We start from the raw sequence: 24,315 nt of genomic DNA on the forward strand, positions 1-24,315 counted from the left end.
CAAACACCAGGAGCTGCCGACTGGTGCAGTCGTGTCGCTGTCTCACCGATAAAGAAGTTGCGTTCTCAAGATCACATTTTTTACTGGAGCTCCATTCGACACCCGACTGTCAGACCTCATTATTTTCACTCTCCTGTCAATCACCTCGGTGGATAGTGTCTCTCTTTGCAGACTAATAGCTTCTCTATTCCTTTCAGGCTGTTACTTAATCTAATTTATTGATAACCACTGAGCCTTGGCGGCGCTTTCACTGAATTAGAGGGAATGAAATTTCTGTGAACACACTCACTGGGTCGTTGTTGTGCTCCCAAAACAAGAAGAACCTTAAAGAATTTCCCATTGGTTTTTATTAATTGATAATTTAATATACGTATTTTAATTGTTTTAATTGAAATGCATATTATATAATTAATTGATGGCTTAGTCCAACAATACAAACTTTGTTCTTCTTGTGTGGCTTTCTCACACATTTCCTCCCATGTGTCCCTCTGAGCCCCACATGATGTGGCAGACGAGGCAAATCAAGGGGAGAAGCTGAGTTACATAAAGCCTGCAGTAGAGGCTGAACAGCCCGGTTCTGTCCAGTGCAGGAAGGGTTTGTTTCCCACACCCTAAAGCAGTTTACTCAGGGAGTTTAGGATTTTGTTGGGTCAGTGCTCAGACCGGCCTGTTTGAGAAAAGGCTGATAGAAGCAGTCAGCAGCTCTGGAGGAAGAGAGAATGGTAGATTCCATGACTCAGGGAGACGACATACTTCCAATGTATTTCTAGATGGCCCCCCCGCTGTGGTCCAGTTTGGACGTTTTGACCTGGTCAGAGATGTGAGACCAGAGCTGAAATGACAAGAGTAAGTTGGACAATTTCAACATTGGTAATTCATGGTACCAATGTTGAAATTGTCCAGACCTACAAATACTTTGACTGTGTTTGATGACAGGCTGAGATTTTGTGAAAAAACAGAGGTGATTGTGAAAAATAATCCCAGCATCGTCTGTACTGCTTATGTGAACTAAACTCCTTTAGAACAGACCAAAGAATATTGACCATGTGTTATTCTTCCTTTATTGAAAGTATTTAACCTTTTCTTTTATCTGCTGGTTCAAATCTCTGTCAAAAGCTCGAAAATGATTGCGCAAACACAAACATCACTCTCGCAGCTTCATTCAGAACATGTTCTCCATGATTACTTTTAACCTCGGCCATCAGGAATGTGGTTCAGATTGACTATATGCAAAACAAATAGGAGGAAGTTTGGGTTTATTCCAGAAGCCGTCAGACTGGTGAACGGTAACAGTGCAAGAGATGGTCAGTTTATTGTTAATGAATTCACCTCCACTTTAACTTTACCTATCCAGTTGGCATCTTCTTATGTTTTACTTTTTTGTAGTTTTTAGATTTGTCAGTGTTTTAGTCTTGTGTGTGTGGATGAGTTGTCTGTGCACTTTGTTTGCTTGCCTTGAATTGCCCCCTCGGGAGACGGATAAATTATTTTGAAATTGAATTGATGAAATTGAAGATGTCGACTTAACTCCATAGAAATTTTAATGAGCCTTTTCACAATTTGATGAGGTTATTGACACAATGATTAAGTAAACAACAGATGGCAACAGATGTGATGTAACTTCTTTCTTGATTTAATGTACTGATTAATTGTTTGGCCTGGTCCCCTGTGATGTGTCAAAGGTCTTGTTTTGTCGAACCACAATCCAAAGAGATTCAATTGACAGTGAGTTAAAACATTTAAGAAGCTGAAACCAGACAATTTTAATTTTATCTTGAAAATTACATTAATAGTTGTTTGAATCATTGAAGACTAAGAATACAAGAAAATATAAACGTTTGAGCAGCTGAAATCAGATAATCTTGTTGCAAATTGTTGTTGATAATCTTTATTGACTAATCATAGCATCTCTGATGAAGTCAGTGCGAGTTGCAGGCTGTGGCTACATTGTGGTCTCCACCCCTTGACTTGCAGGGGGAGGGGCTTAGAGTAACATTTGTTTCTTGCAGTATGGCGCCCTCTGCTGGCTTAAAGCATGAACTTCCACATACTGTATTCGATGCACTTCATGTCTGCAGGTCTGGAAGAGAATTTGTTTGTCCCAGGAGCAGGAGGCATTTACTTGGTAGGATGAAACACGGGGCATACACACATTTCCCACCAGCAACTGATGGAGCCAACATTTAATTGATGCGTGACCTGTGATCAATCAGAGCACGGTGCCTGAATGCTGTGGTTATTCAGTGTAATGGAAATGTCAATACCTTTGCATCCTCTGATGAATACACAAGTACTGTGGCATGATTTACCAGCGAGGGCTGCTGATGTTTAAAGCACTGTAACTGAACCAAGAACGAGTATCTAGCTGATGTGATGCAGGGAGTGTCCCCAGTTTAAACTGTTACCAAGACATCTTCTTGTAAGTCAGAACCTGCTGGTACAGCAGAGGTTCTTCATCTTGTGGCTCTTTGGGCGATTGATGATCTCATCGGACTGTATCAAGTGGCAAAATCTTTGTAACTTCACAACCAAAAGTACTTTACATATTTATGAGGCAGGTGCGACTTGCACCCAAGGTAGTTTATCCTCCATGGGAGTGTAATGATTTAAAGTCATTATGCTTTAGAAAGAAATATAGCCCGTTGAATGAAAGCCCACAGACGGGGTAAGTACACATTTTTTAATAACATGGCACAATTTACATAACACAAGTTTAAATGAGGAGCATGCTGAAGATTCAGTCGCTTCATTTTTTTTCTCATTTTTGTACATGATCTAGAAACACTTCATTTCTTCCCCTGTACATGGTAAACAGCAAAAAAAAAAGTTTCTCATTTTACAATCCTTTTGAAATACGCATCAACTAACCACTATGGCTCCGGTGGACATTTTTTATGTTGGATTAAAAAACACTGCACAACATGATATCACAGAATTTGAAGCGCACAACTAGACCTTCGGTGGACTACTAAAATAGATCTCTGCTCGTTAGAAACAAACTGTCCGTAGTTCAGACTTGCTTTTTTTGTCTTTTGATTTTAGGTACAACAACTCAGGAAAGCACTTTAATACACTGTTTGACCAACAGAACCTATTTCCAAAACATGTATTTTACACTCCTTCAATAGGGCGAATGTGCTGTCGTAGTGGTGAATGTGCTGCATTCTCCCCAGAACAAGACTGGTGGCAACTGGGCGAGGGACGTGGGATGAAAAAAAGTAATTGTGCTGCTGGCTTTTTACATACAAAAACGTTTGAAATGCAATACGTCCATCAGCTGTATCTAGGATTGTCAACACAATTCATGATAGTTGAGAAATTAATTTTCAAAACATAACCTTTTCCAAATTGTGTGGATCAGTTAAAGCTGGTCTGTGGCTGCAGGGACCCAGTGTTTGTCAAGTCTGCGTTGTGGAGAGAATACAGCCTCTTTGACAGTCATTGGTTCACAGCCTGTAGTGGTGAGAAGGCCAGTTTCCAGAAAGGGAGCCCAGACATGTGTTGCATAGTTGAATGTGGGGTCTCTGGTACAATGCTAGTGTGCTACGTCAACCAAAAAAGCCAAACGGAAGTTGCAAAAAGCACATTCTGAATCTCTGCCTTAATACTCCTCTGTTGCCATTTGTTTAAAGTAAAGCTATGAAAACACCCTTTTGCATATTTGTACCATGATTTTTAATCCATACAGAGAGCACAGCGACTGTACACATATCTACACACTTTGCTGTCAGTGCTTAAGGACCTGTACATTCCAAGATTGTTCATTCTTACTCTGCGTCACTTTGCTGTAAAAGAAGGAGCACAAAAAGCTGGAGCAAACTGGGGGGGAAAAACTTTTTTTTAGTTTTGTTCCATGATTATTGTCTCTTTGTAGTTTAATACAAAAACAATTCATTGTGCGGGCATGTCTCTGCCCACATAAGTTATTCACAGCTATATTACAGTCTTGCTTTGCCCAAAGCTAAGTGCTTGGTGTGAATTCAGTGTGGGTGAGGCACAGGGCTGAAGGGGCACTGAGGCTCAGCTCACCGTGCCTCAATGTCTTTGTGAGTTGGCCTGTCTCTGATATCTGTGGCCAGGGGAGTAGTCCGTCTGGGTGAGCCGGGTCGGGCACCCAATGTGGGTATGAGTGGGGGCGGGGCACTCAGAGAGGCGGTGGGTGGTGTTTTGTTCAGGATACCATTCTGATGGGCGGTCGCCGCCGCAGCTGCTGCAGCTGAGGGGCTGACTCTGGAGAAGTGCATGCCCGGGAGTCCAGGGGCCATGAGGCCTGGGGCGGGGTGAGGGAGGTGTCCGTGTCCGTCAAGGGCAGGATGGTGCATTGCGGGGTGGAGGCGCCCATGCTCATAGTCCTCTCTGAGCATATTGAGGCGCTCACGCTCCTCCAGCTGGGCGCGCTCGTGCTCCCTCCTCTGCTCCAGGGCCAGAGGGTGGGGATGGTCACGGTTAAAGTCATGGGGTTCACGGTCCCTGTAGGAGCGCTCGGCCTCGTAGAGCCGTGGTGCTGCCAGGCGGTGCAGAGGGTCATTTCTTAGCAGCAAGTCCCTGGCCAAAGGGTCCCGTCTGTGAATGTCCAGGCCCCTGTAGGGGTCCCGCATTGGGTCCCAGTGGAAGGCAGGGTAGGGGAACCTATCAGCTCCTGGGATGGGGCTAATACCCATGAAGGGTGCCACCACTCGAGTTCTCTCCAGACTGCTGATGCTGTTCATCGGGTGGACACCAGCCATGCCCATGGGCATGGGCATCGAGGAGGGAGGGTGGTGGTGGTTTGGTGTGGAGGGTGCTTGTGCCGGGTGCTCACTTGGCCTTTCAGTTACTCCATCCTGTTCCTCCTTCCTCTCCTCCTTCACTTTCACTTCACTGTTCTTCTTTTGGTGCTCATACGACAGATCTACCTTCTTCTCCAGGACCTCTCTGCTCATGCCGCTGTTGGGACGTTCCAGGCTGGTCTGCCGGATGTAGGGCGATGTTGTCCCCCTGTTGGACACTTTGTCCTCTGAGACTCGGCTGTCGTGGATGATAGGTGTGTCCTTGTCGCTGTGCTGGTTGTCTTTGAGCTTGTGGTCGTCTGTTCCATTGTCTTTCCAGGACTCTGAGTGGTCCCTCTCCCTATCTTTTGCCTTATTCTCCTTGTCCCTCTGAGGTTCTCCAGAAGCAGGGGGCAGGTGGTTCCTGTGGTGCTCAGGAGGTCGGCTGTGGCCAAGGAGACTAATCGGGTTGATGGGGACCGGTGAAGGATGGCTCAGGTGACGCTTCTCTACAGAGTCCCTAGAAACACACACAAAGTCCCCCTATCAGTACCTGTAGCTTTGTTCAAAAGTTTAAAGGAGTCTCCATTATTTATTGCAAATAAAAACTAAGCTAAAATATAGAGACATTGCAAGACATTGCATCAAATCATGGAGTGTACATGGTGATGGTAGTGTGACCCACCTGTCCTTGTCGTCCTTACTGACCAACGAGTCCCGCTTGTCAGAGTCTCGGTCCCTCTCGTGCGAGCTGACTGATGCGCTCCTCTCAGAGTCTGTGGGTTTTAACCAGGGGGGTGGTGTTGGGAAGGAGGGCGGTGTACGGTGCAGCCGGTTCCACGGCTCCTGGTGGCTACTGTTACTGCTGCTGTTGAAGTGCTGCTGTGCGTTTGGGCCATCTTTATGGCCGAATACCGAGTTGGCCGCTGTTAGGGATTCAACACGTGGAAAAACACGGCAGGACGCCAGTTAAATGCGTATCGCCACAACTTGTTCTGAATAACAATGACTAAAATTTTAATTGCTGGACCGGGCAGATTTCAAACAACAAACATGACAGGCTTACTTCAGCTGTTGTGATTGCTATGCTGTAAGAGTAAGTGTGAAACTCGGTAGTATAATAGCCAATAATAATGACATTCATGAGGCTGGAACTCACTTAGTGCTGGATTACCCAGTCCTCCGAACGCTGATGAACTGAGAGCTCCCAGTCCTCCAAACGATGGTGGTCTAGCGAAAGGTTCTAGTGGGAGAAACAACATGTTACCTCATACAATCAACATCAACTTAAATTTCTCCTTTCAAAATGAGACTGAGAAGAACTGATGTGAAGAGTCCTCTCACCTAAGTGAGACGCTGGGGTGAGGAAGTTTCCAGGATGGTGGGGCGGATGGCCGAAGGGACCTGCGGATGGGTGTGTGGGACCTGAGGAGGGAGAGAGAGGGAAGGCATCAGAGTTCAGTTGTCCTCCCTTACTACATTATTGGTAGGTACTAACCACAGCAGATCAGAAACACCCAACAAGAACGTCACTTTTAGAGATGCTCTGACTAGTCGATCATCAAACCATCACAATTTAGCCCTTGTCAAAGTCGCTCAGATCCATATGCTGCATATTTCGCCTGCTTCAACTTCTAGCACTAAATATTCACTTGCTGCCTAATATATTCCACCCAGTGAAAGGTGCCTAACCGTTCTTCTTTCTGATCACTTTGGTTCTATTCGATATTTGATGCTATAAAAAAAGGGGTGTGAAATGTCATGATTGACAGCGGAGACTTGTTTGATTTAGTGGGTGGATTTTGGCAAAACTCCACCCTGACATCCCCGAGAGCCTCGGCTATGAGTTAATGCTAAGCAGATGTTTGCTTTCTAAATTTAGATGGTATTGGCTAAACTTTAAGCCACAAAGTTTGAGACGCTGTTGAAGACCTTCTAAAGCCTTTTTTAGACTTGAAGTCCAGAAAACGTCTGGAAAATTGGGTCTGGACATTTTCCTGAGTTTGCTGCTCATATATGATGAATGCAGCAGGAGATTGTCCAACACATGAGCTCAATTGGACCGGAAATGTCATTCGCTGGACATTTCATGGAAAAGTCCAGACCCAAATGCATGTCTTAAAGCAGCTTATAACGACATACTACTATAATTTTGTTGACTAATGACGTAAAGGGAGATGCAATGATCAGAAATCCATATGGATTTTGATTATTATTTTCATGCTGTGGGTAAATTCTGTGGGTTGTGCTGTCTTGGATTATTCACATCTGAACTCAGAAACAATCATGTGAACAGACAACATCTCACTCTGAACAGCAGGAACTGATCGACGGCTACTTTCGTTAAGCATCAACGTCCCGACACAGAGATCTGACCCTCACCTGCAGCGGAGAAGAGCGTAGCTGGCCGCGCTAAGTCGCCGGGGTGATGGATGGCGCCAAAGAGGCCAGGGCCCGGAGGTCGACTCAGGAACTCGGGTTTGAGGCCAAAGTCAAGCTTGTGAGGGTCGACCTGCATCTGCTGCTGGAAGACGCAAGAGGAACAGAGAGAAACATGTAAAACCCTTCACATGCTGCTGTAAACTTATCACTGTGCACTTAATAAGTTCAGTAAGTGACTACTGCAGGCGCTGAGCTCAACGATACACTGAGATGTTACTGGAATCAAACCTGAGGCTGCCAGGTTACACTCCTTTACCAAGCAGTGTCCTTTTCTTAATAGACCCATCATTAAAACCTCATGAAATGATAGTGGTTATGACCGCAGAAACCCTACATTAAATTACTTTATACATTATTATCAAAGTGTTCTGAGAAGTGACTTGTACTCAGTGAAACATCAAATCACTATCAAAAAAGTAGATCAGCTTCTGCCTTTACAATTTTCTTTTAACCACAGAAAAGAGAAAGATAAGTCATTATTCAAGTATATACTTGATGAACTAATTGACTAATTATTAGCTAGAAAGCTAAAAAAAACGTGTTGTGCGAGTGGGTCCACATTTTGTCTTTGACCACTTCTTCTTTATCGTTGTGGTTATAATGTAATATATAATGACGTGTTTTGGTCTTAGGTTGAATGTTAGACAAATCAAACCCGCCCAACCTCAGCCTCTCAACAAGTGGTAGTTTGTCTCCTTAAGTCAAAACCTTATGTAGAATGACAACACATCTAACTATAGATGAAGTTCACTGCAGAGAGAGAGAGAGAGAGAGAGAGAGAGAGAGAGAGAGAGAGAGAGAGAGAGAGAGAGAGAGAGAGAGAGAGAGAGAGAGAGAGAGAGAGAGAGAGAGAGAGAGAGAGAGAGAGAGAGAGAGAGAGAGAGGAGTCAGATGAGTCCTCACCTTCACTTTCTGCTGGTGGTGGTATATCTGCCAGGCAATGTGGACATGCATGGCGCACCACTTCCCTGGTTTCTGTAAATGCAAGACAAAAACATGCTGTCACAAAAATATGTTTCTGAAAGCTCTGGTATATTCAGATTGGAACCTAATGATAGGAACTTGCTTGAAAAGGCAAATGGGTTAATCCCTTCAGCCAAAGTCTGATGCTCAGGGTATTTGAGACCAACAATGAAATTAATATATTGTCAATGCACATTACTTTTTAACCCTGGCATGATCACCTTTGCCATCATACCATCATCTGTAATGGTCTGATGACATGAACGCAGCATAACCCACATTTTATAGTCAAGTCATCTGAAAATTATGAATGAATGAATCATGGCTCTGCTCCAATGCTCGGCCTCCAAGTGCAGCGCTCATCCAATTAAAGACACCATTTACTCCATTAGCAAAAACCCTTTAAGCCATCGTGGCTTGTTGTGTGTGTGTGTGTGTGTGTGTGTGTGTGTGTGGTAAGCACTCACCCTGAGAATGGGCCGAAATGGATCCGTTAGCTATAGGAGGGAGAGGGACAAAAACAGGTTGAGTTAAAATTTCCCTTTTGAATGATTCCATTTCAGGAGTAATTGACAAAGTGATCCACAGGGTTCCCTCTGCAGACCAATAACCAATAATAATATGGCAGCTGAGAGAAGGCAGGAACAATATGTTAGCTATAAACTATGATGCTGAAAACCTTCATCTGATGACTTGAGTGCTTATGCAACATATCCAGAGAGTCTAAAGGTTGCCTCTACATTGTGAGTGTTGTGTGTTTGTGCGCATGAGCCGTTACCCTGGGGTCCTTCTGTAAGAACGTGTGTGGGACGGATCCAGGTCTTGTGGACACATCCATTGGATTCGAGGTCTAGAGAGCACCAGACACAGATGCAAGATTCTCAGTAAATAGCTTCTATTTCCAGTTTGTACATCTGGAGAGTGTGCGAATGTGGTGGTGTCAGTTTGCGTTTTACCTTGGGCTGGAAGGCGCCCTGCAGTGAGCCGAAGGGCCCGGTCGGAGGGATGACAGGAGGAAGGCCAGACATGGCCGGTGGGTAGGAGTGGAAGAGCTGAGGGAGAGAAGAGAGAGAGGGGGCGTGAGGATGATTGAGGACAACGGCTTCATGAGGCAACAAACAAGCAAAAGTGATGGATGAGCAACATCATCCAGACTTTTCTAAGAGTGCTTTAATGGGGGGAGTTACACATGAATGCCTACATGTTTCACGTACTGCAGTTGATAAAACATTCCCTGCTCCTTTCCAGTGGATTTAACTAAGGGGAATCACTCCTTTGATATGAAAACTAGACTGTTGTAATACAAGCAAAATATATGTAAACCAAACAAAGGCTCAAGGCCTCCATAATATTATCCATAGAAGAAACAGAAGTGTAAAAAAACTACTCGGTATAATTACTCTCATCATTCAAATTAACCTTAGTGGGAATAGAGGATGTTTTTCATTTTAAAATTTGCTTTTCTTTAATCATAGATGGGGGAGAAAAATAATTTAAAGCCAATAGGGGTTAATAGAAGCCTTTGAGGCTATGTTGGAAGGTATTGCTTTGCATCGCGTTTTAAGACTTCACCACGTTCATAGAGAGAAAATGGCCTCGGGGTATTTGCTGCGTCCATGGTGAGAGCGAGAAAATAACAATAAAGGGGTTTAAAAACAAACCAGCAACACTCTTTAACGTCTGTTTGACCCCCGGTTGATATGCACACAAATCTATCTCAGCTCTGAGGGACAGTTTGATGAAAAAGCTTTCTTGTGCAGACACACAGCAGGTGTGTGGAAGATTCAGCAAACAAAGTAAGTCCCTGTTAGTGAGTAATACTGAACAAGCCACTGCTGTTTGCAGACTAATGGAAACTAAGAATGGCAAGCAAGTTAAAGATGTAGTATTCCTCTGGCAATAAGCAGTCTCCTGTATTAAATTCTATGCACAATAATTTCATAGTTACATGCACACACAATAAAACTTGTGCTCCAAGGTCTTAAGAATTCTGCCTAGTTTCATTAATCACAACTTTTGCTGAGGGCGAAGGCTCAAATTGTGCAGCATGGATGCTCACAATATCCATTATGATGCAGATGAACAGTTTGATGGAATGCACGCACGCACACACACACACACACACACTACCAACTGGGCTGGAATGGTCAAGCAACAGACACAGAGTACAGTCTGCAGTAGGAAAACTCACACTGTGTCTGTAGAACGGGTCGACTTTTGTTGGGTATTTCTCAAACTGTAGGAGAAAAGAAACAGAGCTAAGTACAAATTTGTAGAACACACATTAAAACCTACACATGTTGTTCAGGGTTATTTCAGGCCAACACAAATACGTCACCAATTGTATTTTAAAACTAAGAACATGCTTACAGATTGGGATTATGATTAAAGGTCCAAGATCTGTAAAATCAAAGTTCAACCGCTTCCCAAGCCAGACTGTTTTCATCCTCCTCTTTCCATGATCATCTCAAGACCTTGTAAACTACCATGGGCTCTGTCTCCTTCGGTCTCCTTTTAATGGTGCAGCTCAGGCTCAGAGTGAATATTTCCCCAGTCAAGACTAAACACTGCAGCCATAAAGAGGCTTTTTATGGCCTCATTAGCTGTCAGAGGCCCCGCATGCTGCCTTTGAGGTATCATCAGAGCCAAGCAGCCCCTCTGTGGGCCAGGCACTTACGTACGTACGTGTGTGTGTGTGTGTGTGTGTGAGAGAGAGACTGTTTTAGATCCAGCCACCCATTGCCTGTGGTCTCCCCCAACAAGCAGCAGGACTCTTAACAGAAGGCATTTTGCCTGTAATAAAACAAACCCAAACGGGCCCAAATGATGTCATTAAATTCGGTATGAATTAAGTGTATAATGTTCTGAAAGCTGGCTCTGAAGTGAACATGCTTTGGGCAAGTTATTGCCAATTTAGAGAATAACGGCATTAAAGTCTGGAGTCCCAGCGTATGCCAGACAAAACACTAGAAAGGCTTTCAGGGAGAATAAAGGCATCATTGTAGTGTGGATAGACACACATGGTCATCATTGAAAGGCTGTCACAAAAACTCAGGTCCCTATAGTGTGCTGCTCACACACGCGTCAAACTGTATAAAATCTTCACTCTTACACCCACAAAGTGAAAAACACTGTCAGTGCCATGCTCATTAACTTCTCTACACATTTAAGAGTCATAATTTGAAGACATTAAAAATCAGCTTATTGTAATTTTCTTTGACCCCCCTCCACCCTCTCCAACCCAATACAGCTGCGTTCTACTTATCCTCACATTTCTGGCAGGGGTACGCACCATAGGTGGTGCTGGGGTGGGCATGATGGCGTGTGGGAAGGGCGTGAAGGTGTGCTGGTGCGTGTGCTGGTGGGTGTGTTGGTGCTGATGCTGGTGCTGATGCTGGTGCTGGTGGAACTCTGTGCGCAGGTAGGGCGGAGGGCCCAGCGAGGCGCCGCGGTCGGCGTTTTGGGAGGCCAGGAAACGGGTGTTGAGCTCCTGGCGTAGAAGTTCTTGCTCTGAGGAAGTAGAAGCAAGAGGGCGGGGTTAGGACTGAGTTTGTTAAAAAGGAAAAGGGTGAATGTCGATTACACACAGCCTCTGAATATACACTCTGTGGCCTCAGAACCCACTATGTAAGGTATGGTATGTGAAAAGTGTCACTGTCAAATTTTCCCTTTTTAAGACATCTAATTAAGACATATTCCACTTATTTAATTACAGTGAATTTAAATTAATCACAGAGCTGTGGATGCGATCAAAATGGAAGTCATATCAACGACAACAAAAAATGAGGCAACCGGTAAAAGACTGTGATTGTCAGCGTGTCATTTTAAATCCAAGCGAAGCACGAGATGATTAAAACTGACAGACTGCTGGAACTGTCAAATGTTGTGATTTGATACGCTGGAGTCCCTCTGAGAGAACAGCATCTGTTGTTCTAATAACCTCTGCGCAGCCTGTGGAGAAAGAATGGATTTCAAGTAATCACTAGCTTTTCTTCGAAATTCAAAAGAGCCGGGCTTGAGAGATTATGTCCCCTCCAGAGTAACCTTATCCTTCTTATTCCACAGTGGCTCACTACAATATTTTCTGCATTCATTTCAAGCTTTATTGGTCTGGGAGTGGAGGTGGAATTTTCTCTTCATAAAAATGTCATTATTATCTTCTGAATAAAATCCAGCTCACTCTGTTCCGTATTGACCAAATCGATTTCTCTCACACGAGCACCATTCTAGGTTAAAATGGAAGTTCCTGGAATGCCGCCCCTCCTCCCACACTGACCCTGACATTTAGCGTAGCAGCACTGCGTGGAAATGTGCACGGGGTCTGTAATCACTTTTGCTATGTGGCCTGACTTGCTGCTGGATATTACTGGTGTGTGAAAATCGATCAATCAGAGCATGACAGACTGAACTTGAACTGTCCGACACGACTATGAACACACAAAACCCCAGGCATGGAGCACATGGCTTGATTCTTTAAATAATTACCACAGTAACATTCTGTCCATCTGTCTCAACATCTCAAAGGCTGCTGTGAAATGACTCCAACGTTTCTTGACTGTTCTCGGTAACGGTCATTATGCAAGAACAGGCTAAAATAAGAGACTGTTTTTTTCGTCAGCCTAATGCGCTGTCTACTGCCACACCACTTGAGGGCGCTGTTGCTGGCAGCCTGCGATGTTTACCTGAATAGGCACTCCCAGCTGCAGGATGTCCAGGTACTGGTAGGGCGCTAGAGGTCAATGGTGGTGGTGGAGGCAAGGCTGCTGGAGGAGCGAACATATTGGGGTGATGGGGGTGTGGCGAGGACTGCAAGGCAGAGGGGAAGCTGTGGGGGGTGCTCTGGTTAGCCCCCAAGGGCAGAGGGAAGGTGGAGGCTGCTGCTGTTCCCGCTGCAGCAGCAGGAGGTGCTGGGTGGTGGGGGAGGTGAAAGGAGGGACCCGGGGGCCCGTGGGGCTTGGTGCCTGGGGTACTGCTTCTGCTGCTACTGTGCAGAGAGAGAGAGAGAGAGAGAGAGAGAGAGAAAGGAAACAGGAGGAATATGAAGAAAGGAACGATGTAAAGTGATGCGTGATCAGTCAAAATTAACACTTGTTCCTCCACACCCCCTTATCTCCATCTGCTCCAATGTTCAATTCCCAGCGCAGCGTTTTCACACCTCAACTGTCCTCCATTTACAAACGCCTCCCTACTTCTCGCTTGTGCTTCGCAGAATCCCAGACAAACATGGTATGCGAAAAACACCACATTCACAGCACCATCAGATGCAAATAAAACACCACCGGCAAGCATAACAGAGCAAGCATCTGTCTTTGAACAGCTTCTGTTAAGGCACTTCCTCCAGAACCAGGTAGTGAACATGTGGGAAAAATGGGATGCGAGGGAGAGAGGGCGTCTATGCATGTGTAAGCAAACAGTCTTTTGTAGTGTGTGTGTGTTTGTGGGGGGGGTTTCCTTGGGGGCAGCCACAGAGCTGGTGTCTCCACAGCTCCACGTACTAAGCCTAAAAGCTCATTTGACGCGCTCGGTCTTTGCTGTGGGCCCCGGCCGTGATTATTCACAGAGGGTGCCAGGCCCTGTTGGGGCACTGCCAGACTGGCAGCGCTGGCACAGAGAGTGGGAGCCAAGCCAAGTCCTCAGAGCCTGTGAGGCAGAGCTGCTGTTGGGACTGAGTGGGTTCTGAAGGAGCTGTGCCGCAGTCCTGGAGTCTTACATGAATGAAGAGTCTCCGTGCTTCTCCAAATCTAGAAGACAACAGACTATACTTGGCCTTGAACTAGCCCTATTGTTATTTTTTAATCGTATGAAAAAAATAACTGATGGTGTATTTTAATGTACAAAGTGGAGTTCTGCAGAGGGTTCTTTATAACCTGACGAAATGACAAGCTCCCTGAAGAATTTGATTTAATTTAGACAGAATATTACAACTTTGAGCCCATTTTCCTACTGTTGTCAAGCACATATAAAATAAAAACAGTGCAGTGCCAATTCAAGGTTATACTATAACACTGCACATAATTCCTGTGTGACTGATGGGGGCTGGAATCTGTACGGAGCCCCGATGACAATGTGGGTGGCTAATAATTCACAGGCACTCAGGGAGCAGTGTGGCCCTTTTACTTCGCTGTTAATAAGCAGTGCTACTACTGTTTGGCTCAGGAGCTTTGTCTGCCAGCAATTTACATACTGATTGGGCATCGTGCGTACTTCAAGCTCAAGAAATATGCTAGTGTTTTCAAGTGGGAATGTGGAGGTTTTGTCTGCACTGTCTGGTCTGCCTGCTATGTTCTGCATCAGATTGCATGAGGACATGTATGTCATATAAACTGATCTGTCCAGGGCTCCAGACTTTTTTCACCAACATTTCAAACCGTCCTAGAAAACATTTTTACATGAGGTTGTGGCATATTAGCCTTACCTGTGGCCGTTGAGGCTGTTGTAGGCAGAGGGGGGCCGGGGGTGGCAGCGCGATGGGGGCCGGTGGGGCCCTGCCTGACTGGGATGCTGTTGGTGGGGGTGGTGGGTTGGAAGGGCAGGCGATGGTGGATGTGGGTGGAGGCTGGGCGTTGGTGGTGGCCGAGGGTGAGACAGCACTTCAGGCTGGTGTTGGGGCCGGGGAGGGGGGGGCAGCGAGGGCTCTTGGCCGTGGACGAGAGGCAGGGCTGCAGGTGTCTGAGGCCTGGGGAGAGCCTCTGAATGTGGGGGAAGGTGGGTCAAGGCCGGTGCCTGGGTAAGGCCGTTCACCTGGCTCCAATTAGGGGACAGGGGCCGGGTGACGGACAGCTGGGGCTTGGCCTGGGAAAGGGGGAGGTCTTGGGGAGGTAAAGGCTGATTGGGGGTGCTGGACGCAGGGGGTTGGGGGTCCCTGCAGCTCTCCTGGCTCCTCTCTTGACTGCGCTCTAGGCCTGACAGCTTGAGGAGGCCTGGGCCAGTAGGCTCCTGGCTGCCATTGGTGGAGAGCACATTGATGCTAAAATCTGGAGCTGTGTAAAACAAGAGAAAAACTGTGTGAACAAAGACTACATCTCTTAACAACATTTCTTACTTTCCAAGCTGGTGTTTGAAGGAAATGTTAAGAACATCACAAACAATTCATTTTCACCGACATATTGGAAAATGCAAGTTTAATCATTGAACATTCAACAATCAATTAGAACCAGCTTAAACTCCAAACCCTCTACACCATCTTGGACATTCATATAGCTGCGTATATATGCAAAATGAACACAATGATCAGGTAAATTAACGCAGCAGATGAACATCTTCAGCTTTAACAAAGAGCAGAAGTGTGTGTGTGCCCTTTGAGCTGACAAACAGCTCCACACATTTCTTCCTCCTACTCTTCCTCCTCATACTGACCCACCCTGCTGGGGTTTGCAATCTTTCCAGCACAAGCAATAGTTCCTTCTCAAGCCCGTTCACACAGCCTGTAGCACCGGCCCTTAGGAGAAACTACACAGTTAAAAAAAAAATTCTTGTTCAGGCTAAACCAGTTTGTATCATACACAAGGTTAAACTGTTTTTTTAGTCTTTTTTGGGGGGACAGAAAATTTGTTTGCAGTACAAATTAAAACTATTCTTGTTAATAATGAGACATTTCTGCATGTACCCATCACAGACACATGGCATTACAGGTCTATTTCATATACCACAAACTGTAGTTTAGTTGTGCATCATGCTACAGAGTTGTCTATGGAATTGTCTACTGAGATTGCACATGACAATGTGGTGCTGGTGGGGTTTAGTTTGTACATCTGCGTAGTTGACAAATGTCAGGTTGCTGCTGGAGTTTGTTTCTCAACTCATGCTAACCAGCTTCAGAGTGGTGAATGTCTTTATTCATTCACTTTTGCATTACGCTTGATTTCTGATAAGGGGAGGATTAGTTTTATGGACTTTAAGTGATTGCCAAAACCCCGCAATTACCTGCTAATAAAAGCCCCGGGTGGACTCCATTATGTCCAAAGTGTGAATTAGATTTAGAATGAAAAACGGCTGCTTTACAATGTCCAAGTCATACAGAACAATAGCTAATCGGACCCATCGGGGGTATTTCTCTGCAGGGGACCTTCTCCCGCAGAACAAAGTGCTGAGAAACCTGCAGTCAGTCCGCCTGCTCTGGAGGCAGAGAGGCTCATGGGGGATGACAGTGCGTACATAAACTGTAATTAACTCTCCCCCAGCCTCAGGGGGGTTTAGGGGCAAGAGCGAGGGCTCCTCCTACCCTTGGTGAATCCAGCTAAATGCTTCACCTGCCAGAGAGGTGTAGATGGGGCCCAGTTCCCATGGGCTGAGACAGCAGCCTGCCCCGCAGAGCCGCAGCCTGTCACAGCGGACTTCCATTTCACTGACACACTACTCCCTCAAGAGCCCCCCCCCCCATCCCCCCCCCCCCCCCTTGTGAGCAGGTTGAACTAACAGGGCTCTAGGACAACCTCTGGCCATTTGCATTAAAATGCTGAGTGAGGTATTAACAGCCTCAGGTGCATGTGACATTGTACTTAAGTGTCAGAGGAGGTAATTCCTGGTGCAAGTTCGGAATCAATATCAACAATCTACAGCTATTGATTCCTGCCTCATGTGGGTGAGCTCACTGGAACATTTGCCAGTCAGGAGAGAAAAAGGTACGCTTTGCCAGGTTGAGGTGTTTTGTTATAGTCTCTGTTAGCTGTCGTCGGGCAAGTACAATGAAGAAAAGACCATTCATCTAGCTGAGAGGCATTAGTCGACAGAACTAACTAACCCTTACATGCTGAAACTCTAATCTCTTCTCTGGCAGTCTGCACACATCCCTGGTCTGCTCTCGTGTGCATCAATGAACAAGAAAGTCCAGCAGCCCTTAAATCCATCTTCCTCATCCATGTCAGTCTCCACTTACAAATGGTATTACCGGTCAAGAGACTGCTGCTGGCAAACAAACTTCACTGCAGCAGACGGGAGACGAGAAATTCCCAATTCTCAAGTCTTCCACTGCACCTATGAGTCTCTGAGGTCCACGGCTTGTTTTGAAAATGTGCCAACGCGCTAAAAAGTAGGTGTCTATTCTGGTCGTAATGAAGACTCCAGGGCCAGGCGGAGCGGGGAAGCAGGGAAGAGGAGCATACACCAGTTTCCCTCCCGGGAGGGTTCATTTGTCAGTCTTCTTCATCCCGGGAAACAAATAAGAGCAATTCCCACTTGGTTTACTCAAAATGTGGAGCCCTGCTGTTTCTCAACATTTCAGGAGCATCGTGTGGTTTCTCACTAGCACACATTGCTTGGTGGAGCGTTACAGTAGAGAATGAGGCCTGTTGGGTGTGTTGGTTGGCGAGGCAAAACCTAGAGGCCAGATTTAAGAGGTAAATGGAGTTATGGAAGGGTTTTGTGTGTGTGAGTAGGAAAGCCAATTATTAAGGCTGGTTGTCAGGGGACCCAACAAAGGCTTAGGGGGATCACTCTTTATCCCATGGTGAGCAATCTCCTGAAGTTCACAGTCTATTAGCTGCACACACCACCACTCCACGCTCATTAGGAAAGTGTGATTATCAGATAGCCTCCAACTCTGATCTGGTCGAACTGAATCCAATATGATAACATGAAAATATAACACAGTGTGATGAATTTAGATGTAAAAAACCCTGCACATCAAACATGTTATTAAAAGCTGCAATGAAACATTGGATAAATAAGTAAGTTGCCATGCAAACATCTTTCCTGCTCTGTGTTACACATTTGTTGTTGATGCACTTCAGTGGACCATAACTCATTATTGCCATGCAGGTGAGTTAACTGTTGAGTTTTTTTGATGTGCCGCTAATATCAGATTGAGCCTGCGTGGGTTAATAGGTCTTCACTTGTAAGACATTTGGATTGGTGCCGTCATATGAGAGACAAACGTCCGGATCATGCGTTGCACTTTGATCTGATTTGCAGCGGCAGTGACAGGAGGCCTGGCAAAGTGAGATGTGCGACATTAGGTTGTTTAACAAGGTGTTGGGTCATTACTGCAGCACATGAGGGGATTCATTTAGCATATTGTGTTTCAATTTCGATTAACAAGCGAACACCAACATCATCATCATCATTTAAAAGGACAACTGGCAGCACAGCACATGCCAAAGCTATTTCACTAATCTCTCTCTTTTTTTCTCTCCTCTTTTCGCTTCTGTCCCTTCCTGTCACCCCATTCCGCCCCATCCTCCTCAAAATAGCTGCTCAACACATTCCAAACCCTGACACTCATTAATGGGATTTAATCCAGTCAGGGGTCACATAGCTCCAATCACACAAACCCAACCACCTAACATCGCTGACGTCACAGTTGTCCACTGAGCAGAGGTGAAATGCAGTGAGGGTTGAGCCTCAGACACTGATAACAGTGCTTCATTCATGAGGCTAATGTATGATCCTTTACATCCTGTGAACTGGCTCACTTTGCAGACTCTTTAAAAACATTAAAAAAAGTTACAAAGTTTACAAGTTAACATCCTGAAATCAGAAGGTAAAACAAAAACCTAACAAAGACAAAAAGGATGGGGACCACAACAAATAGCAGCTGGGTTTGGTTTCTCACTATAGGGGCAGAAACAATACTACCTAACGAAACTATCTGTGTTTTGCTCATTATACTGGACGGTTGCCAACTTAATGCGATGTCCAGCTATCGTACATGTACCAACACATCAGTGCCTGTGACCTTGGGCTTATTAAACTGACAAAGATATTGAGAGATGATGCCAGGAACAACCATCAGTTACATTAGTGCATCTCTTTTTACAGCAACCACAATGAACAAGAGCAGGTTCAGAGTTTCTGTACTTGAGGCTACACGGCTGTGACAACTGTGAAACTGTTGAGAGCATCTAGGAAACAGGTGAAAATGGGGAGAGAGGGAGGTGCCGGTCTGAAGGGAGGGCAGCCTGCTCAGCATTGTGCTTGTTGGCAACAGATGATGCAATGACCAGCAACCTTTGGGTGCTGATTGCGGGTCTGTCCAGCGCCAGTGCCACGCTGCAACACTGGCTATGAACACTAATGGACAACATGCATTATTTACACCTGCACAAACATTAGTTAGGTCACACTAATCACAAAGTACAACTGAGGCCGATCATTCATTTTGCACTATTTGTCAAAGTCAAATTTGACCTGATGATGAAAAGTTATCAGATCAACACAGTAATTGGCAGCCTCTTGGTGGTGCTAAGTCAATAATATTCAGTCTCTGGGTACCATGAATACCATTGAAAATGTCCATTTTGCATTGGTATGACTCTGTAAACATTCATTACAATCAGGATCTCTCTCTCTCTCTTTTGAGCTGGGCCTTCTGCAAATGGTGGAATAAAATCTCCCTCAAAAATATTCACAGTCCCCTGTTATGGAGAATGTTTTAGGAGACTATTTTTCTTCAGGCGTAAGTCTGGAAACCATTTGGTCACTGCAAAAAAAAAAAAATAGATGAAGAAAAACAAACTGGCTCCTCCTCTGTCTACATATTTTGATAGACAACAAATTAAGAGTTGTAATTGAGCAGCAAGTGGTGGTTGTTTAGGCACCATATGATCCCCAAAGAGCTCTTTGTTGGAGGAGCGGGCTCTGTTTATTTGTTCTTAATGAAGACTGCAGTCACATCAATGGCAGACATCTCTAGCAGATCTCTCTCCCACACAGAAGAGAACGATAAACAGCAGACTGCGAGTTTCTGTCAGCTTCTTTCTCTGAGGCATCCTCACTTGAACACGTCCATGAAAGCCACGCTCTCGGCTCGGAGAGCCACAAAACCAAACCAAAATACAACAGGTCTCTCCAGGGGTTTTGTGTGTGTACAAAAACATTTCACTTTATTGTATCTCCTTTTAATGTGGTCCAGTACAAAAGCCCTCCAATGAATACAATGCGTGTGAAACTTACAATGTTCTCACACTCAGGAGTGTCGGCCTTCTTCAGTGGAATACCCTGGGGTTCATATTAGTGGATGACATCTGAGCTTAACTCCCACGTCTGTAGGACTGGAAGGTGTTTTGATATCCCAAAGTGGCATCAGTCCATGGAGCCCTAGTCTGCACATTAACCAGGGGATTCATTTCCTCATCTGCAGACACGACCACACAATGCACCTGTACGGAGGCGTTATGTGACTGTCAGTTTGAAGTTTTACTGTGGAATTGGAAAAAATTCCTGTTTTTGTTTACAACTGTTATGTTGACTCAAAAAGTGAGCACGTGCCCAGAAGCTGAAACCCTGTGTCAGTAACCCTGGGGAATAACTTCCACATCACAAAGCCAAAGCCTCCAGTCTATTAGCTCCTCATCCATCCGGCCTTCAGCTCTGAAGACTTTAACTGCACTAGCTGCTCTCAGAGCATTAACACTGAACTCTGTGTTACCCCCTTACATCTCCAGAGGATCAGAGCACCTCACAGCAATGAGTTCACAGCACACAGGCATACATGTTGGACATGCCCCATATGGGAGCTCAAGGCTCTGAGGCCTGACAATGATGGACGTATCCCTGCTGGCCCTCTCAGACTCTCAGTCATGTCAGCAACTCTATACAGCTCTGGCCGGGAGGGGTGTTGGGTTACACAGCCTGTACATCCTACTGTGCGGAGGGTCTTGGACTGGAGCTGTTTTATTAGTGCTAGACTCCCAGGGGTGGATGGGGACAGGGAGTAGGAAACTAAACAGCCTGACATGTGTAGTCTTTCAGTGAGAATACCACAGTGGGCTGATATCACCTCACAGTAACACAAACCACAGCTTTAACAAGCAGTGATTGAGCAAGATGCCAAAAGCAGGCGGGGAGAGTTGTTAAGCCCCCTCTCTTAACATCTATACTTCATGCCCGTCTCATTTGGTTTATGAATTTTGTATAACAAGTTGTAAAGGCAAAGCAAGTGCCTATGTAAATATAGTGTGTGTGTATATGCAATGATGTCATGCTGCATGGTATGTGCGACTAACCATGCACACACACACACACACACACACACACACACACACACACACACACACACACACACACACACACACACACACACACACACACACACACACACACACACACACACACACACACACACACACACACACACACACACACACACACACACACACACACAGTAAACCCCCAGCTCTTATTATATGACAGACTGTCTGTGACTCTGATCTTCTGTGGAATGGTAGCAGTCTTGGGTAATTGGGCTTCGTAAGCCACTGAATCATCTGAGCTCTATTGAGAGATGCAAGGCCATAGGAGAGCGGCTGCCAGACCACAGAGAACAAGCACTTAGACATGTTTACAGCACGACAGAGTGCAGATAGAAACAAAGGAGGGAAAGGGGAGTGACAGAAAAGAGCAGAAAAGGGGAAAGAAACTGGCTCTGTCCTGTCTCCTACCTTTGCTAGTATCCATCCGGGCTCCATTCATACTCTGTCTGGTAGGGAAAAAGTGATCTGTCTCCTCACTCGGGTCATAATGAAGCCATTTACTACCAGAGAGCTGCAGCGGCACTCTTCCACCCCCAGTCGCTCTGATAACAGATGCTCCTGTAATGGCTCTTAACTGCTTCTGTGTCTCACTCCTACTGATCCCTTGTCACCCCACCAGCATGTGAAAATTGTGCCTCCTCGGCGTTTAGGCAGCTCCTGAGGCCTAAAGGTTTGCACTGCTTCCCCCTCGCCGCGCCCCCGAAAACACCATCTTTGACGAGCACATGTGGATGTAGCAGTGGGGTCAGTGGCAGCAGAGAGTCTCATTTCCAGCTCCCATTTACAGAACAAATCTTTATATATCCCTGAGGGTGTGAGGTCAGGCTTGAGGGGCCGTAACGGGAGAAGAGCTGGGTCAGGGACTTGACGACAGGCATGCTGGCACAGGTGACCGCAGGAGGGGGCTGGTAGCGCGCAGGCCAAGGGGCAAGACTTTTTCCTGCCAGGGTCCTGTGCAGGGCAGCCTTCGAGGGGACACTTGTTGCTTGAGGCTGACAGATCCTCTGCAGGTTTGGCTGTCATGCACAGGCTCACACACAGGCTTTGAAATAACAGCAGCGTGTAACAAGGATCCATCCAGTGCACAGCAATTGGTCAGCACACACTGACACAGTGGTGTCCAACTACACCGAGAGACAAGGCAGCTGTGCAACGAGCCAGAACGCTTGACTTCAAACATGTCACTCGTACATAAGCCAGCTGATGGGACTACTCACAGGCCTTGATATCTCTTCTAGTGAGGATTGAGAAAGGGTACGTGTTTCCTAGAGAGACACGCACAGCGACAGAGCTGCTGAGAGGCTCCCAGCGTCTCTCCTCAGCGAGCCATGAAACGTCTGCCAGTTCAGCCTCACAGCAGCTGATTTAGACATTTTCCAGACTTGGGGAGTGTTATACATAATATGAAAGGACACACACCCTCACCAATCATTCCAAGTCATGACCTTTGGTTTATATTCAAGTAATTCATTAGAGTTTTGAACACTACGATGTGAGAGCTACAGCTACACAGTTTGTCGCTCTGGCCTATGAAATGTCAGTGGTACATGTCATGAGACATCAGTACACAGAAGTAAAACATAAAGGTGGCCATAAGTCTACATTTAGAATTTATCAAATAAAACATGCCAAATGTATTTCTGTCCTATTTGAAACACCCCTTTCCTGCTAAAGTATGGAAATGTGTTGACTTGAAGTTAGTGTGTGATGGGAATGATAAGATATCCTATTATGATCTGTTGTTTCAGTATGCTCAACTTAATGTCCCCACTATACCTGCATTGTGATGCTCCACAGCTGGGGAACATCTCCTGAAAGACGGATATAAGAAATGTACAGAAATCTTTCTACAGTGTCTAAAAAAAAAAGTTTATTACACTGATGTGACAAATCACAGGAGGTGAAGTATTTAAGTCTAAACAAAGAAACAGGATGTCAGAAAATTCAGGCAGTGACAACTAAAACATTTCAAAACACACTGACATGCCAGGTGCCTCCTGTCAGTCACTGTGGCAGCTTAGGGGAGCAACGGACAATCGCCTCTTGAACATACAAACTTCAAACGCAGACATACTTAAATCTCAATTAGAGTCACATGCTCATAAAAACCCACACCCGCTCATAAACACCTTCAACTTTCTCTCACTCACGCACGCACGCACGCACACACGCACGCACACAGACACACACAGACACAGAGAGAGAAGACTACCAGTCAGCAGGTCCAATGCCCCCCTAGTTGAGGTGTGGGCCGGTCCTCCAGGAAGCCCTGTCAGTCTGTCAGCTAAGCCAAGTGGACTATACCAAACCAGCCCGTGGGGGATGTCTGTTAATTGTACAGTTGGCTCCTCTTGACTCTCCCTCTTTCAAGACCCTCCAACTGCATCAAGGGGTGTTGACACTCTGCTTGTCCATTGTGACAAGCGGAAAAATGCCTCGTTCATTCCCTATTGTTGCTTGCCCCTCCCTCTCTTCAGCCAGGGGGCTGAGAAAGAGTGTAACTGGCTTGCAGCAATAAGGAGAGTGACAGCTCGAGCTGACACACTGACACCACCATGATTTCACCAGGGAGAGATGCATGGAGAGCTGGAAAGAGGAATCTGTCCCTGGAGAGTCATCAGTCTGGGCCTCTTTCACTCTTTTTAAAAATGGGGCCAACTGGTCTTACACACATCCAAACTGCACATTCCGACTGCTTGAGAGGATCAGATTCATTCCACAGGGGTAATAGCTTGATTTAATGGATCAAATGTCTGAAAAAATGTGGCAAAGTATCAATTTGCATCTGTCCTTTTCTCTTCTAAAGTCTTCGCCGTCATTACAGAAGCTGCCAATGTGTCTACATGCATGTGTGTGCGAGCGTCTCAATTGCCGTCTCATTACGCCCTAGGTCAGGTTTCACTGCAGTTGGATGAGTGGGGACACCCAGGGCAGAATCAGAGCTGTTAATGGCCATCTCTCCTCTCCTGTCCGCCCGGACTCTCCCACCTTCCCTCTAGCCAGGAAATGCTGTGTGGTCTGCCGATGTGGTGGTAAACCTACCCGTCGCTCACAAAAGGGGAAGCAGGGGGGTGCGACCAGGCCCAAGTTCTCAACCTCTGCCCGACTCCCCCTCTTTCTCACATCAACATGCTTTTCAAAATAACACCACAAATTAGCTGAGGACTGCTGGCAAGTTTCACAGTGGTGAGCTA

The 24,315-nt window shown here is 45.8% G+C and overlaps 1 protein-coding gene across 9 annotated transcripts in view; it reads right to left on the reverse strand.

The window, feature by feature from the left end:
• Window positions 1-2,666: 2,666 nt before the first annotated feature.
• auts2a (activator of transcription and developmental regulator AUTS2 a) overlaps window positions 2,667-24,315 on the reverse strand; it is a 270,462-nt gene continuing 248,813 nt past the window's right edge. For 3 of the 9 annotated variants that reach the window (XM_047330435.1, XM_047330434.1, XM_047330441.1), the window contains 13 exons: window positions 14,569-15,133; window positions 12,836-13,137; window positions 11,425-11,663; window positions 10,345-10,389; window positions 9,110-9,205; window positions 8,932-9,003; window positions 8,621-8,650; window positions 8,094-8,165; window positions 7,131-7,272; window positions 6,093-6,173; window positions 5,908-5,991; window positions 5,434-5,686; window positions 2,667-5,268 (listed from right to left, as the gene is read on the reverse strand). In XM_047330435.1, the coding sequence (XP_047186391.1) occupies window positions 4,026-5,268; window positions 5,434-5,686; window positions 5,908-5,991; window positions 6,093-6,173; window positions 7,131-7,272; window positions 8,094-8,165; window positions 8,621-8,650; window positions 8,932-9,003; window positions 9,110-9,205; window positions 10,345-10,389; window positions 11,425-11,663; window positions 12,836-13,137; window positions 14,569-15,133 (3,224 nt within the window). In that variant the 3' untranslated portion in view covers window positions 2,667-4,025. Of the gene's footprint in view, window positions 5,269-5,433; window positions 5,687-5,907; window positions 5,992-6,092; window positions 6,174-7,130; window positions 7,273-8,093; window positions 8,166-8,620; window positions 8,651-8,931; window positions 9,004-9,109; window positions 9,206-10,344; window positions 10,390-11,424; window positions 11,664-12,835; window positions 13,138-14,568; window positions 15,134-21,529; window positions 21,807-24,315 lie in introns of those variants that run through there. The other 6 variants (XM_047330438.1, XM_047330443.1, XM_047330442.1 and 3 more) reach the window with 5 other exon arrangements.

This window comes from Scophthalmus maximus, chromosome 2 (assembly GCF_022379125.1).
Source record: "Scophthalmus maximus strain ysfricsl-2021 chromosome 2, ASM2237912v1, whole genome shotgun sequence".
Lineage (NCBI taxonomy): Eukaryota > Metazoa > Chordata > Actinopteri > Pleuronectiformes > Scophthalmidae > Scophthalmus > Scophthalmus maximus.